This window comes from Myotis nattereri (genome assembly GCF_964212035.1).
Source record: "Myotis nattereri genome assembly, chromosome: 12".
Classification (NCBI taxonomy): domain Eukaryota; kingdom Metazoa; phylum Chordata; class Mammalia; order Chiroptera; family Vespertilionidae; genus Myotis; species Myotis nattereri.
In genome coordinates, this window is record NC_138087.1 from 53038746 (window position 1) to 53054064 (window position 15319).

The 15319-nt window shown below is 41.5% G+C and overlaps 1 protein-coding gene across 1 annotated transcript in view; it reads right to left on the minus strand.

The window, feature by feature from the left end:
* Positions 1-201: 201 nt before the first annotated feature.
* DCAF12 (DDB1 and CUL4 associated factor 12) overlaps positions 202-15319 on the minus strand; it is a 30353-nt gene continuing 15235 nt past the window's right edge. The window contains exons 3-9 of the mRNA XM_081103654.1: positions 13573-13779; positions 12429-12489; positions 7444-7637; positions 6503-6568; positions 4720-4882; positions 3480-3658; positions 202-2730 (exon numbers count right to left, since the gene is read on the minus strand). Of these exons, the coding sequence (XP_080959780.1) occupies positions 2572-2730; positions 3480-3658; positions 4720-4882; positions 6503-6568; positions 7444-7637; positions 12429-12489; positions 13573-13779 (1029 nt within the window). The 3' untranslated portion in view covers positions 202-2571. The remainder of the gene's footprint in view (positions 2731-3479; positions 3659-4719; positions 4883-6502; positions 6569-7443; positions 7638-12428; positions 12490-13572; positions 13780-15319) is intronic.

Here is a 15319-nt window from a genome sequence, read left to right on the forward strand (position 1 = left end):
GGCAGCTATGGTTCCAACCTAAAAAAATGATGTCTTTTTCCCAGAACCCTGTGCACCCACTTCCAGTTGTTCTCAGGACACCTTCCACCAAAATACATAGGGCCTATCACCAACCCAGTATACAAGAGGTCAGCTGTTCAAATCCATAGTAATTGGGATCAAGGGCTAGTACACTCCATCCAAGTCAGCCTGTATTTTTTTGTCAAAAAATTTTTAATTGTTGAGAGAGAGAGAGAGAGAGACAGAAAGAGAGAGAGACTGACTTATTTATGCATTCATTGGTTGATTCTTACGTGTGTCCAAACCAGGAATGGAACCTGCAACCTTGGCATGTCAGGATTATGCTCTAACCCACTGATCTTCCTGGCCAGGGCCAGCCTATATATATTTTTCAAGCACCGAAGTACTTTCAGTGGGCATATCCACCTTCAATTGGATCCCAGAGTAACTGATCTTGGGTCTGAGATGGGGCCAAGAGCAAGTAGGTCTTTGTGTTTGCACTTGACCTGCCTTTAACCTTGAGTGAACACTTGCATTTCCCTTCTGCTCTAAACAATTATAGCACCGCAAAAAGTAATTTAGGGCCTTTTCCCTGCTGCCTCTTGGCTATACATACTCACACAAACCACTTTGCACTGAAATAATATTTATTTTTTACTTGGCAAAAAGTCAAGTGCTACATTTTTTAAAACAAAAAACTCAATCAAACGCATTACCCATCACAGAAGAGGGTCTGGCAACAGTACAAAACATCCTACTTAAGAACTTAAGATCTTTTTTTTTTTTAATATATATACAAGTTGGTTTAAAATGATAGAAGTTCTGTGAGAACTAAGAAATCTACAGCCTGTAGTTTAATAGAAAAAAAAATAAGACAATTAAAAGATCTACAGCATCTAGCATTTTGCTTAATTCCCCGTTTATAGCACCTATTTCTCTAGGTTAGAAGATGAGAATTCTAGAACCTATGGTGTATGTATTGTACCAAGATACGGTGACTTGCTGACTTCCCTCCCACCAGCCCCCATCATCAAGAAAACACTCTTTTCAATCTCCCCACTTACACCTGGAACAAAGAGGGATGACTAGGAGAGCACTTAGAACCTGGAGTGCAGGAATAAATCTGACTTTTCCTTTCCCCAGAATGAGCTGTTGACCGAAGCCGAGAATGTACTTCAAATGGAGGAGGAATTTGTGGGTGGAAACAGCTGTTACCGGCAACATGATGCGTAAAAAGTAGGGAATGACTGGACATCACGCTCAGTCAGTTGCCTGCAAGTTTAAAAACCTCAGACTAGACAGTTCAAAGGAGGAACAAATTACTTATCACATCAAAGCTTTTAACATGCACAATGCTGGTGGCTGCTGGCCACCCCATCGCCACCCCAGGACTGAGCCAACAGAGTAGAAGAGGTGGCTTCAACCCCAGCCCCACTGTATTAAGAAAAGAAACGTTCCACACATGAAGCACACTCTATACACAGATAAAACCCCTATTCACTCCTCGCCTCCTGGACTGAACCCAATCTAGAAAACAAAGTAAAACCCATTGGGAAGACCAGAAGAAAAGCAGAGTAGTTTCTCCTCAAAGCCAAGGGAACTGAGGATGCTAATTTTAGCTGACTTGAGGCCTCCAGCTCCAGGCCCCTGAGACACCAGGTAAGGTCTTATTTGAGGGGAGGGCAAAGGAGGCTGGGATGGGGATTCTCTTTACCAAGTTATATCAAGCCTTCTGCAGCCTCCAGAGCTGCATTTGGATGGAGACTGATGTTTTAGGGGCATGGCCACTGGCTAATCAGACAGCAAGTTCAAGTGGAAGTGATGCACCAACAGAAGTGTTCTCACCTGGGGGACACACAGATGGAAAGACAGGTAGGGGATGGATCATTTTGGAGCCCTGGCACAAGAGTCCCCAGGAAGTCTGCAATCTAACTCAAAAGGTTCTCCTGATTTTTCTTTGTTTTTACTTTTTATAATCAGTGTTATTAGACTTTAAAAAACAAGATAAAGACTAGTCCCAAAGCTGGACTCTGTGAACAAAGTTGTTTCTTTTATAAATATTTTAATTACAAGTAATCCTCACTCCAGGTAATTTCAGTAACACACAGTACTTGCAGGTACACAAGTTCACATGCACACATGAACACATAGCCCCCAAACTTTCACAGAAAGTCTGACAGCAACCACATAATTGTAAAGGAGCCCTACCTCTCAAGAGTGAAGTAAGGGTGAGAATGACTATGTCAGCCTAAAGAAATCAGAGAGAGGAAAGTGTGTGTCACTGGAAAAAAAAAATACAAATAGGAATTAAAAATGTTTGGGTGAGAAGCCAAAAAGAAAAACCATAGTAAAGTGAAATTCTGATTACCAAATCGGAAAAACAAACAAACAAAACCTTCAGATTTCTATATCGAGCTTCTTTCTGTCAAAGAACCTAAATAATAGGCAAACTTGTGTTCCCACTAAAATATGAGGGCCTCACACAACTGGAAAAAATCAAAAGAAGAAACAAGGAAACAGAGGATGGAAGTTAGTGTAAATCTCTGCATTTTGGGAAAGAGTTAGTTGTCATTAACTCCAAAGCCCAGCATAGTTTCCATGGAGCCCTGAAGGGAGGGGACCCCCTGCCACAAAGAGTTTTGTTCCGGATGAGTCGTAGCAGTGGGTGTAAACAGCATTGGGGAAGAAATCAATGTCTGAAAAGTAATTCCTCCAGGTTTCATCATGATTCTATGGGAAGAGAAAGAGACTCTGTTAGCACCTCTAGGTCATGGGGCAGGAATGGGCAGGAATGGGCAGGAATGCTTTCTGATCTCTTTAAGAGCAGAGGGTCTTCTACCTGTAACCTGATGTAAGGAGACTGATGCTTATGTGAACAGGGACCTCATTTTTCCAAATGAACATTAAAGAGGAACTGAGCAGGCTGAAGAGTTGCTATACAAACCGAATGTCTTCTCAAGACAGCTAGAATCAAACTCTTTAAGAAATCACCCCTAATGCCCTGGCAGCCTCAGCAGCATGTTCCTTCTCCTTCCTCCTCTATTCTCACCTGGGGCAGGGGTGGGGAAGTCCAGCCCGTGGGCTGTAGAATGCCTGCAAAATCATTTGGTCTGGCCCTGCCAGGCATTAGGGGTGAGTTAATTAAATATTTGACCAAATACAGCAGGCTAATTTTTAAGTTAATTTTGTATGGCCCGCAAATTATAAATGTTCAAATGACCCTTGACAGAAAAAAGGTTCCCCACCTCTGACTTAGGGTGAAAGCCTACGTCAACTAGTGTTTCTTATTGGGCCTGTTTTCCCAGGGATATGCAGACATAAAAGCAAAATTAAGTGAAAGTACCTCTTGTCCAAGGAGTGTCTCTTACTTGTGCAAAAGTATGTGGGTAGGGGTGTGTCAGTGAGAGTGGGAGTGGGTAGTACAGCAAAGACAATTTTTGTCTCTGTCCAGTAAACATGTCGGGCAGGGGCTTACTTACCAGCCAGCCTTTGCCAGTGGTTAGTTTCAGATTCTCCCCTGCTAGTCTGGGCTTGGACCCATAACAAGCCGAGAGCCTCTCTTCTAGGAATCTCTGAGCTCGGATGTCATAGAACAGCAGGGAGCCGTGCCCAGTGCCTACAGTGATGATGTGCTCATAGAAGCTCACTGACCGGATCCCTGAGAAAAGTAAAGGGCAATGCACTTAAAAAAGTAAAGGGGGAGCATACACTTAAATCTGCTAATCTGAATTTCTCTGACACTGTGTTCACACAGTACCCCCAATACCAGGCAGTGCCTTTCCTATGGCAGGCATAGTTCATGAGAAAGCTGAAGAGCCCTGATGCCATATACCTAACAGGAAACTTCGCGTAATCCTCAGAGAAAGGCCAGACATCTGGTGATGCCCAAAATGCCTCCTTGCCTCCCCTAGACTCAGTCTGGAGTCATCATTCATAACTCTAAGCTCTTCTCCATTATATGTTTCTAACTTATACTGAAACTGAGGGTGATCTGCATATTTACAAATCATTACATTAATAAAGACTTCCTTGCCAGGTCAGTGTGGCTCAGTGGTCAAGCGCTGACCCATGAACCGGGAGGTCACGGTTTGATTCCCAGTCAGGGCAAATGCCCAGGTTGCAGGCTCACTCCCTAGTAGGGGGTGTGCAGGAGGCAGCCTATCGATGATTCTCTCTCATCATTGACGTTTCCATTTCCCACTCTCTCTCCCTTTCTCTCTCTGCAATCAACTGAAAAAAATAAACAAAACATATTAAGACTTCCTTCTAGCCCTAGCCAGCAATGGTTAGAGCACAGGCTTGTGGATGGAGGGTCGTGGTTCGATTCCCGTTCAAGGGCACATAACTCCATCCCTGGTGCCAGTAGGGGCCAGTGCAGGAGGCAACCAATCAATGTGTCTCTCATATCGATCTTTTTCTCTTCCTCTCCCTCCCTTCCATTCTCTCTAAAAAGAAATGGGGAAAAAAAAAATGTCTTTGGCACATAAGAGCTGCTGGGTAACATTTGTGTAATCAGTATTTCTGTATTAGGTATAAAGCCAACTTCTGTAACAGTCATAAAAATATCTTAAAACTGTTCACATTGTAGGCATCATTGCAGTAAAGTCTATTTATTCTTTCCCTTTCTACTCTCATTATACACATTATTCTCTTTGTTCTGAAATGTGAACAACTAATTATAACTGAAAACAAACAAACCCAAAACACAAGGACTCTTACCACTGCCTCGCTCCCGGGAGCAAACAGACTTGATGTTATATGATGGCTGCCGTGGATCCAAGAAGGAGACATGAGCTTGGGAGCCCACTGCATATACTGACCATTCACTTCCATAAGCCAGACACACATTCTCACGGCAATATGGGAGTTTGGTGGAGAGGAGCTGCAAACACAGAAAAGAGATGCACCCATGGCACTACCTGAGAGCAGAGGGCAGGACATTGTTCTTAGACGCCCACCTCTGGCGTTTCCCTCATATACAAGGACATGAAGTCAGAGACAAAAGGACAAGCCCCAATTAAGGGAATACCACCCTGTTCCACAACTAGGTATTTAAGAGAATGACTGTAATAAACAATATACAGGTTAGGGAAAAAACTCAAGCTGGAATTAAATAATCAGAAGTAGAGAGAAAGGCCAAGACCTACAGGTGGTTTCATGGGATAACCCCAGGGCTCTAAAACCAAAGTCCCACTCTGTTCTCCACCTTTCTCACTGCTCTTCAGACAAAGAGGCTCAATTCTAGCTACCCTCAGCTTAACTCCCCAATTGTATGGGGGTTGTACACTATAGAAAACACACTCATGGGACTGACTGGCTCAACCCCAGGCAACCCCAATCTGTCTTAACCCTGGTCCTTACTGTTAAACCAATTCTCAATGGGTGCCTACTGCATGTAAGGCACCAAGCAAGTGAAATTAAAAAACCACTAACATATGAAGGAATCAATAATTCCTGAGGCTCTGATTCCTCTTGAAAAGAGTTTATCACAGAAGTAACAAGTAGCAAAGGCCTCTGGGATGAGAAAAGGGCAAAGGATCCATAGGTAGGCTCAATTTCATGCAAAATTTGCTTGTAAACATTATAAATTCAAACCATATTCTCATTACCTTATATGATTATTTTAGGAATGACTTATGTTAGTTTAACTGATCTTCAGTTACCAAGTGGTTCCTAACATTTAGGTTTTCCTACACTCAGAACATGCCAGAGTCAACAATCCATAAGCACATGTTTAAATGCATTGTGGATTGGGGACTGCTTGTTAAAAGGAATCTCCTAGCAAGCCCTTGCAATGTGAAAGAAGTGCCCCCTATGATCTCTTTTAAAGACTTATATATATATATATATATATATATATATATATATATATATATATATATGTATATATGTATATATATATATATATATATATTTTTTAAATATATTTTATTGATTTTTTTTACAGAGAGGAAGGGAGAGGGATAGAGAGTTAGAAACACTGATGAGAGAGAAACATCGATCAGCTGCCTCCTGCACACTCCCCACTGGGTATGTGCCCGCAACCAAGGCACATGCCCTTGACTGGAATCGAACCCGGGACCCTTGAGTCCACAGGCCGATACTCTATCCACTGAGTCAAACCGGTCAGGGCTAAAATATATATATTTTTAAATTAATTTCAGAAAGGAGAGGGATAGAAACATCAATGATAATCATTGATCAGCTGCCCCCTGCACACCCCCTACTGGGGATTGAGCCTGCATCCCGGGTATGTGCCCTTGACTAGAATCGAACCCGGGAACCTTCAGTCCACAGGCTCTTATCCACTGAGCCAAACCAGCTAGGGCTTAAAGACTTTTAGGAGAGGCATGCCAGACTCAGGATTTCATACACCATGAAACCACATGCCCAGACCCTTGATTGGTGCTTTAGAGAAGAAGGAAAAGGCTCAGGGAGAATTAAAGTATTTTAAACATAAGGTGAATTTTTAGGTAAAGCTATTAAGTCATGCTCATCACACCTTAGACAGTGTATTTTCAGCCTTCCAGAGATGAAAGTAGCCATCCAGAGATACTGCTCCCAATTCCTACAAGAGCAATGAAAACAGGTTACATTCCAATCTGTAGCAACTAATACACAACAGTAAGCAGGAGTCTTTAAGTTCAGGTCCTCCCATTCTTCATTCCTATCCCATGATGATTCCAGCTGGTGCCAGGGAGTATCATCTCATTATCAGCCCTATGAAATGCAGCTTATTAAACTGATGCACCTCCTTAAAAGAACTCAAGAACTCAAGCCATTTCATTTTCTAGTAATAACATAAAGCCCTTTCATTCCCATGACATCCTGTTTGACAGAGAAGAGCACACACATGAAGGACGGTTTTGTGTGTCCCAGTGAGAGCTTCTATAAGTGGAGGGTCTAAGCTAGGAGAGGTAAGTCTACCCCTAAGCCATAAGTATGGAAGGGAGATATTAGGCTAAGAGAACTAGCCTTGATTGTGGCCTGATTTAGATTTTGAGAGAAGCCTTTTTCCTCTTCTGGCTCTGGGTCTCCATCCCAACACTACTGAATACCCCAGTTTCAGGAGACCTAATGCAGTGATTACATAAGATCTAGTGGAAGTGTTCAGAAGAGGAAGTGAAGAATGAAAGAAACTGAATACCAAAGAGATAAAACCCCCTGCAAAGGCATAGTGATCCTGGGGAAACTCTCAAGAGGCTGACCCACAAATATGGACCATCCAGAGAAATACAGCAGAGCTCAATACACAGGAGGGTTTCATAACCTGTTATAATTTCTCACCAGCATCCCTTAGCCTTCAAGAGGTGCTCTGTGGGCTCAGAACCAAGCTATGCAGCAAGCACTGCCTTGGGGAAAGAGAAGGAAAGTACATCTTCCAAGACATAAGCCAAGAAGTTGGAGAGAAATGGGCTTCAGGAAACTTTGGCAAGCTCATACCTTGTTCTTGTTATTGAAGGCCAGAGCACGGACCTTGCAGTTGTCAGGGTTTGTGTCTTCCTTGGGGATGTCCTTTAAGGCCTTGTGAGTGATGTGAGCATACACAGGGACCTGTGACACATTGTGCCTTGCGTCACTTCTGGTTAACACATCGTCTGTCACCTCCCAAAGTCCCATAGAACCATCACGTGAGCCTGCAGGTCAAGGAGACCACAAATGTCAGATATACTCAACTCTCTAAAGGACAGTCCCACAGAAGCCAAGATGGGCTATTTTAGTCTAGCTCTGTGCGCATCATCCTCGTATGTGCTGGTGCTTGTTCAGGTGGCCCACCCCAAAACAGAGAGCAATATGCATTTTAACAGCTACACCAAGAGAATGATTTGACTAAGGTCTAGGATTTAAAAGATAACATTTAAGCATAACAGAGTTGATACACTTTTTAAAAAATTAGTTTGATAAAGCTCAGTAATTTTTCAAGCCAAATGCTTAGGTCACCTGGGCATGCACACACAAGTGACTTCTACTGGGCAGCAGGGTTCAGGAATCTCCACTTCACATCAGTTGTTGCTTAACCTTTTCTGAGTCTTGTAATCCTTTGAGAGACTTAGGAATTTCTTTAGAAAAATATACAAAAATACCACATTGTACATTTATTTTCAAGGCGATTCATGGGTCTCTTAAAGGCTTTCCACGGGCCCATAGGCACCACACTCCTTGTTCTAACAATGACTGTTCTACATAAAATGAATGCTTGAAAAGATAGTTTTCCTTAGTAAACAATAATGAAGCACTTAAAAAACATTTTTCTTTAGCCTAGCTGGTTTGGCTCTGGATAGAGCATCAGCCTGCAAACCAAAGGGTCCTGGGTTCGATTCCAGTCAAGGGCACGTACCTCAGTTGCAGGCTCCTCCCCAGTCCTGGCCTTGCTGGGGACTCATTCAGGAGGCAACCAACCAATGTCTTTCTGTATTTCCCTCTCTCTTCCACTCTCTAAAAATTATTTAAAGAACTAATTTGGCAGCAAAATATCCTCGGGTGAGAATTAAAAAAAATAAGAACATTTTTCTTTAAATTGTGCCCTAAACACATGGCTGATGGGAAAGTAAAATGGGACCATCTTTCTAGAGTACAACTGAGCAATCTGCAGCAAAACCCAGATGCTTGTGTTCCCATCTAGGAATAATCCTGTGTCATAAGACCCATAAAGATATTTATTCAGAACAATCTGTATGTCCAACATTGTGGCTATAATATAGTTATAGAACAGAATATCAAGAACCACTAAAAAAAAAATCATGGTTTTAAAATTCCTTTCCAGTAAAGTTATTTGCCAACTCTCCTTGGAAACCAGAAGGTGCCCTTTTCCATATTTAAATCTCCTGAATGCTTTGTAGTAAAAATTGTCTAACATGGCAGAAATATTCCATTTGTTTGCATCATAAGAATTGTGGGCAGGGATTCAAAGAAGAGAGTTCATCATGTGTGAAATCTAGAAAAGGCCAGAAAGAGGGAACATCTGGAGAACTTCACAAAGTTTATTTTGCAAATCTATATAATAAAAGCCTAAGTGACCATTATGGCAGAACAACCAGAATGACCAGTCACTATGATATACACTGACCACCAGGGGGCAGATGCTCAACACAGGAGCTGCCCCCTGGTGGTCAGCGCACTCACACAGGGGGGGCGCTACTCAGCCAGAAGCCGGGCTCATGGCTGGCAAGTGCAGTGGCGGTGGCAGGAGCCTCTCCCGCTTTCACGGCAGCGCTAAGGAGCAGCGAGCCGAGCAGTAAGGAGCAGCAAGCAGGCGGGTGGTAAGGAATAAGGGGTCCTGGACTGTGAGGAGAAAGAAAACTAATACCTGGGTGCATTAGAGGGAAACTACCAAAAAAAAAAAAAAAAAAAAAAAGGCAGAGAACATCTTAAAAGCAGTCAGAAGAAAATCAGCAGGCAGACATACCCCAAGAGGTCCTGGACTGCAGAGGGCACAGGCCGGGCTAAGGGACACACACATACACACACACACACACACACACACACACCCTGCCCCAGTGCACAAATTTTGTGCACCGGGCCTCTAGTTTTAAAATAAAACTGCACAAGTGTTTCTTTTTTTATTTTGTTTTGTTTTTTGACATTTTCCCATTGCTTTTCGGAGAGAATGGAAGGGAGGGAGTGACAGAGAGAGAGAAAAACATTGATGTGAGAAAGACATCAATTGGTTGCCTCCCACATTTGTCCCGACCAGGGTCAGGGATTGAGCCTGCAACTAAGGCATGTGCCCCTAACCGGAACTGAACCCAGGACCCTTTAGTCCACAGGTCAACACTCCATCTACCGAGCCAAAATGGGTGGGATAAAACTGCACAAATTTTATTATAAAAAACTTCAAGCATCCTGAAATGTTGAAAGAATTTTACAAGTTGCATACTTACACCTATATTCTATTATCAACATTTTATTGATCTATCACATCTATGCATATATCCATCCCTCTATATGATCCCATTTTAACCAACTAAAAAATATGTACTAAAAAAAATCTAGCAAGATATATTTCAAAATGTTAACAGTGATTACCACTGGGTAGAGATATGAGTAAGCCTTCTTTCCTTTATCTGTATTTAAAAAATTTCTTACGTGTAGACCTGGCCAGATGGCTCGGTTGGAGCGTCATCCCATATACCAAAAATGTTGCAGGTTCAATTCCAGGTCAGGGCACATACCTAGCTTTCAGGTTTAATCTCCAGTTGAGGTGCATACAGGAAGCAACTGATGATATCACTTCTCAGCCTTTTGGCTAGGATCAAGTGTAGGAAGCAACTGATCAATGTTTCTCCCTTCCCCTCTCTCTCTCCGGTCCCCTCTCTAAAATAAAAAAAATCAATAAACATATCCTTAGGTAAGGATTAAAAAAAATTTCTTATGTGTATTACTTTTACAATAAGGAAAATTATTTAAAGAACTAATTTGGCAGCAACATGAAGATTAAATTGGAGGAGACAAGACTAAAAGCAGAAAGAAAATATGGAAGGATACTTGGGTAACTCGAGAGATAGATGATGACTGCCTGGCGGGTATGGCTCACTGGTTGAGTGTTGACCCAGGAAGGAACAAGAGGTCACTGGTTTGGTTCCCAGCCAGGGCACATGAATGATGTTTCTCTCTATCCCTCTCCCTCTTTCTCTAAAAAAAAAAACAACACAACACAAAACAAAAAAAACTCAATAAAAATGTACTTACAAAAAAAAAAGAGAGATGGATGATGAGCTCTAGAGTATAGAAAATAGAAAAGAAACTGATGGATAGAGAGATATTTTAGAAAACAGTATCAACACGGCTTGGTAACCTAAGGAAACTAAAGAGCCTAAAATGAGTCTTAGTTCCCTAGCTGTGCAATCGGTGAAAGATGGAACACTCACTAATATATGTCGATTCATGGGTGGAGGTAGGGGTGGGGTAGTCTTGGAAGAGAGATCGTGAGTTTGAATATACTGATTTTGAGGTGGAATGTTCAGGGGTTGATGCCCATCATCATGTCTGAACATTAGCATTGACTAACAAGTATTGAACATTTTCAAAATAGCAGCCACTATGCATTATCGCATTTAATCTTCCCAGTGACCCTCTAAATTATATAAATTATTACCCATATTACAGATGAGGAAAAAAAGTCTCTCTCTCGCCGAAACCGGTTTGGCTCGGTGGATAGAGCGTCGGCCTGTGGACTGAAGGGTCCCGGGTTCGATTCCGGTCAAGGGCATGTACCTGGGTTGCGGGCATATCCCCAGTGGGAGATGTGCGGGAGGCAGCTGATTGATGTTTCTCTCTCATCGATGTTTCTAACTCTCTATCTCTCTCCCTTCCTCTCTGTAAAAAATCAATAAAATATATTTAAAAAAAAAAAAAAACGTCTCTCTCAAAAAGCTTAAATAACTTGCTCAAGATCATAGTGCTAATAAGTGGTAGGACCAGGATTCAAATTCAGGTCTCTAATAGCAGAGGTAATGTTCTTAAAACCTGCTGGTATTGTACAGGAAATGTATACTTGGGCATTATCAGCTTGAAAACATGACACTGTCAGGAAATCTGAAAGAAGAGAGGGGTGGAGCCCAAACAAAGACAAGTCCTGGCTTTCACCAACCAAATTTAGTGCAGGTTACTGACATATCAACAGTCCCTATAGAAGTGACATGACCACCTCAGCCCTCTCATTCCCTGGGGAGACAAATAACAAGGAATCCCAAAACTTCTGAACTACTGCCGGGTAATTTTGACCTGTGAATATGCTTATTAGATTTATTTTCCCTCTTGGCTGCTTTCTATTGCCTTGCAAAGAATTAAATAACCTCTCAGAATCTAAATTTTCTCATTTGTTAAATGAGCCTAGTAATGCAAACCCTCTAGTACTGTACTGAGGATTATATAACGTATGTGAAGTACTTACATTAGCAACTAATAAGATTACTTTTGTTTGGGGATCTGGAGTGGGGAATTATATTTTTACACATGAGTACCCAGTAAAAATGGTTAGCACTCTGAGCCTACCTTCTAGGCTACTGTGGGTATCTAGAAAGCATTTGTATATCTCTAGGTTATCTTCTCTACACTCGTTTCCATACATCTTTTTCTGACCTACCACTGGAAAGAAATGACATATAGCTTTTAGCAATAAGAAACTTAACACTATATAGTTAGTTGTACAAAAAATGGTTATTGCTCCTAATACTTTATAGAACATGTCAACTTTTCCAAAACATGTTAACACCATTATTTTAATGAAGCCCAACAAAAATTTTAGGCTAATATGCCATCACACATGCTTTTTTGGAACAAGGCAGAGTATGAATAATAAATAAGATCTCCTGACCCCTTGTTGATTTTCTGTTTACTGGGCTATTTTCATTCACATTATTCCTTTTCAATTTCTAACTTCCCTCCCTCCCAGCCACACCAAAAATCCTTACAAAAAGGCAATTTACCAGACACAGCCATAGTGTCATTGATCCATGCAATTGAAAAGATCCAGTCCTTGTGCCCATCCTTGGGGAGGAGGGAATGACAGGTACAGAGAGGGGTGGGAGAAAAAAAGGAAATTAGTAAAATAGAATTACAATGCACACTCTTGAAAAGCACACAAGTCTGGCTGAAAATATCTTTTTAAAAATTACAACTCTGATCTCTTAGGGCATGATCTCATAATCTTTAACTCTTACCTGGAGATGCAAGGCTGGAATAAAACAGGCATAACTGTGAATAATAAGCATGTCTAGTTCACATACAGCTCTGGCCTTCATTCTCTGGATGTCTTCTTTGGGGCTCTTACATAGTAGCATAATCACTCACCTCTCATCCCTCCAACCTCGTCATATAGTCTCTTCCTTGCTTCTTGCGACAACAGCTATAACTGACCTTTCTGCTGTTTCTTTCATTTGAAACTCTCTTCCTCCAGACATCAACATGGCTTGCACCCTCATTTCCTTTAAGTCTCAATGTCATCTTTTTTAATATATATTTTTCAATTATAGTTGATGTACAATGTTTTTTTTCAATTACAGTTTACACTCAATATTATTTTGTACATCAACTCAAATGTCATTCTTATCAATGAGGCCATCTTCTGAAATAGCATTTTCCACCACTCTATTGCTTTAGCCTGCCTTATCCATGGTACTTATCAACTCTGACATTCTGCTGATGAGTATTTATTGGTTTATATATCGCCTCCCTTCACTAGAATGCAGGCTTCAAGAGGATAGGGGTTTTATCTGTTTTATTGACTGCTGTACCTCAAGTGTCTAAAATAATGCCTGGCCATAGAAGGCTCTCAATAAATAGTTGCTGAATGAATGCTTTAATAACTTGCTCTCTGACTATGGGCAGTAGTATGTGTGTGGAAACTGGACTCAAACACTAATCAACTGCTGCTGGCTCCCGAGGTACGCTGCTCGCCCCTTCATCAAACAAATACGCTGTCAATATACCTGATACTCCCTATGGGGAGTCGTCCCTATTTCTGAAATCTTACCCCCACACCTTACCACCAGGGGTAGAGGGTCAATGTGACCTAGCAGGCTCTGCTGAAAAACAAGACTGCCTCTAACTACAGTTATTGGGGAAACTTACATCTCCTACACACACAGGATCTAGTGTAGGCAGCCGGTAGATGGCAAGGCTGTTGGGGTTGTCTCCTCCAGTGGCTAAGAGTGTTCTAGAGGGATTCAGCTCGATGGCATGGATACCACAGCCCTGCTGAGTTATACCTCCAGGCTCCCGGTCCTTCAGAATGGGAATCTTGGTAATCTGGCTTGTCTGGATATCCACTACAAAGAGCTATAAGAGAAAAGGGAAATATGCTAAATAGTTTCTCTTTAATGTGGCTGATCCTGAGTACAAATATCCATTAGCCATCAAAAATTTAATCAATGCCTACTACATGCTATACTGGGAATTATTAAAGGCACTGGCAGCACTACCAGTCATATGAAACATGAAGATAATATAACAGAGAAAAGTATAATATGCTACATGCACCCAGATTAGGAAGCAGTAAATTTTGCTTGGGATTCAAAGACAGCTTCAAAGAGAACTTGCATTAGACTATGGACCTAAAGAACCTGACTAGCCCCAGCAGGCAGCTCAGTTGGTTGGAGAGTCATCCAGATATGCCAAGGTTATGGGTTTGGTCCCCATCAGGACAAATGAAAGAATCAACCAATGAATGCATAAGTGAGTGGAACAACAAATTGATGTTTCTCTTCTCTCTCTCTCTCTCTGTAAAATCAAATTTAAAAAAAAAAATAGCTTGACTAAAGTTTTTTCTGCCGGTCTGGGCATATTTTCAATATCAAATTTCTATCTACACATGCATAGAAACTTAGAAACAAATCACAATTCCCAGAACACATCACAACCACTATTAAACATACCTATAAACATACCTATAAATGCTACTACGATTGCTGGAGTGACCTAAGACATATGACAAAGTAAGAGTTATTAATATCTCACTGCTTATGTCTATCACACACCATTTTGTTCTATGCCTCCATGCTTTTGCTTATGCTGCTGCTGCCGCCTGAAATGCTCTTCTCTACCCCATTTACCAATCTAAGCCTTTTTCACTCTCCAAGATTCAACTCAGAGATATGTATTATCGAAAAGATCAGTCTTAGAAAAAGGGCATTCCAGAAAGTCTACATTCAATTCTTTGTGATTTAATGATTTACTCCTTCATTCACTCATATATTCTAGGTGCTAGGAATTAACTATGAGTAAGAGATAAATAATCTCTGCCCTCATATATCTTATAGTTTCAAGAAGTTGATTTAAAATCTTGTCAGCAATTGTGCCAAAGCCAGATCACGTCAAATCTTTGTATACAGTAATCTACTGCAGGGCAGAAGGAGATCTATGAAAGGAGAAATTAGATAAGCCTTAAACTTAAAATCCACCCAATCACCCAAGCCTGGGGTTTATCCTAGACTTCTCTTTCTCCCTCACTTCATCATCCAATCCAGTCCTGCCAAATCTACCTCCCTAAACATTCTTACAGTTGGCTCCTTCCTCTCTCTCACCACTTCTCCCCTGGACAATTGCAATTAGTCTTTGTGCTTCTAGGCAAGGCCACCATAAAAAAACTCTTCTCGCCGAAACCGGTTTGGCTCAGTGGATAGAGCGTCGGCCTGCAGACTGAAAGGTCCCAGGTTCGATTCCGGTCAAGGGCATGTACCTGGGTTGCGGGCACATCCCTGGTGGGAGATGTGCAGGAGGCAGCTGATCGATGTTTCTCTCTCATCAATGTTTCTAACTCTCTCTCTCCCTCCCTCTCTGTAAAAAAAAATCAATAAAATATATTTTAAAAAACAACAAA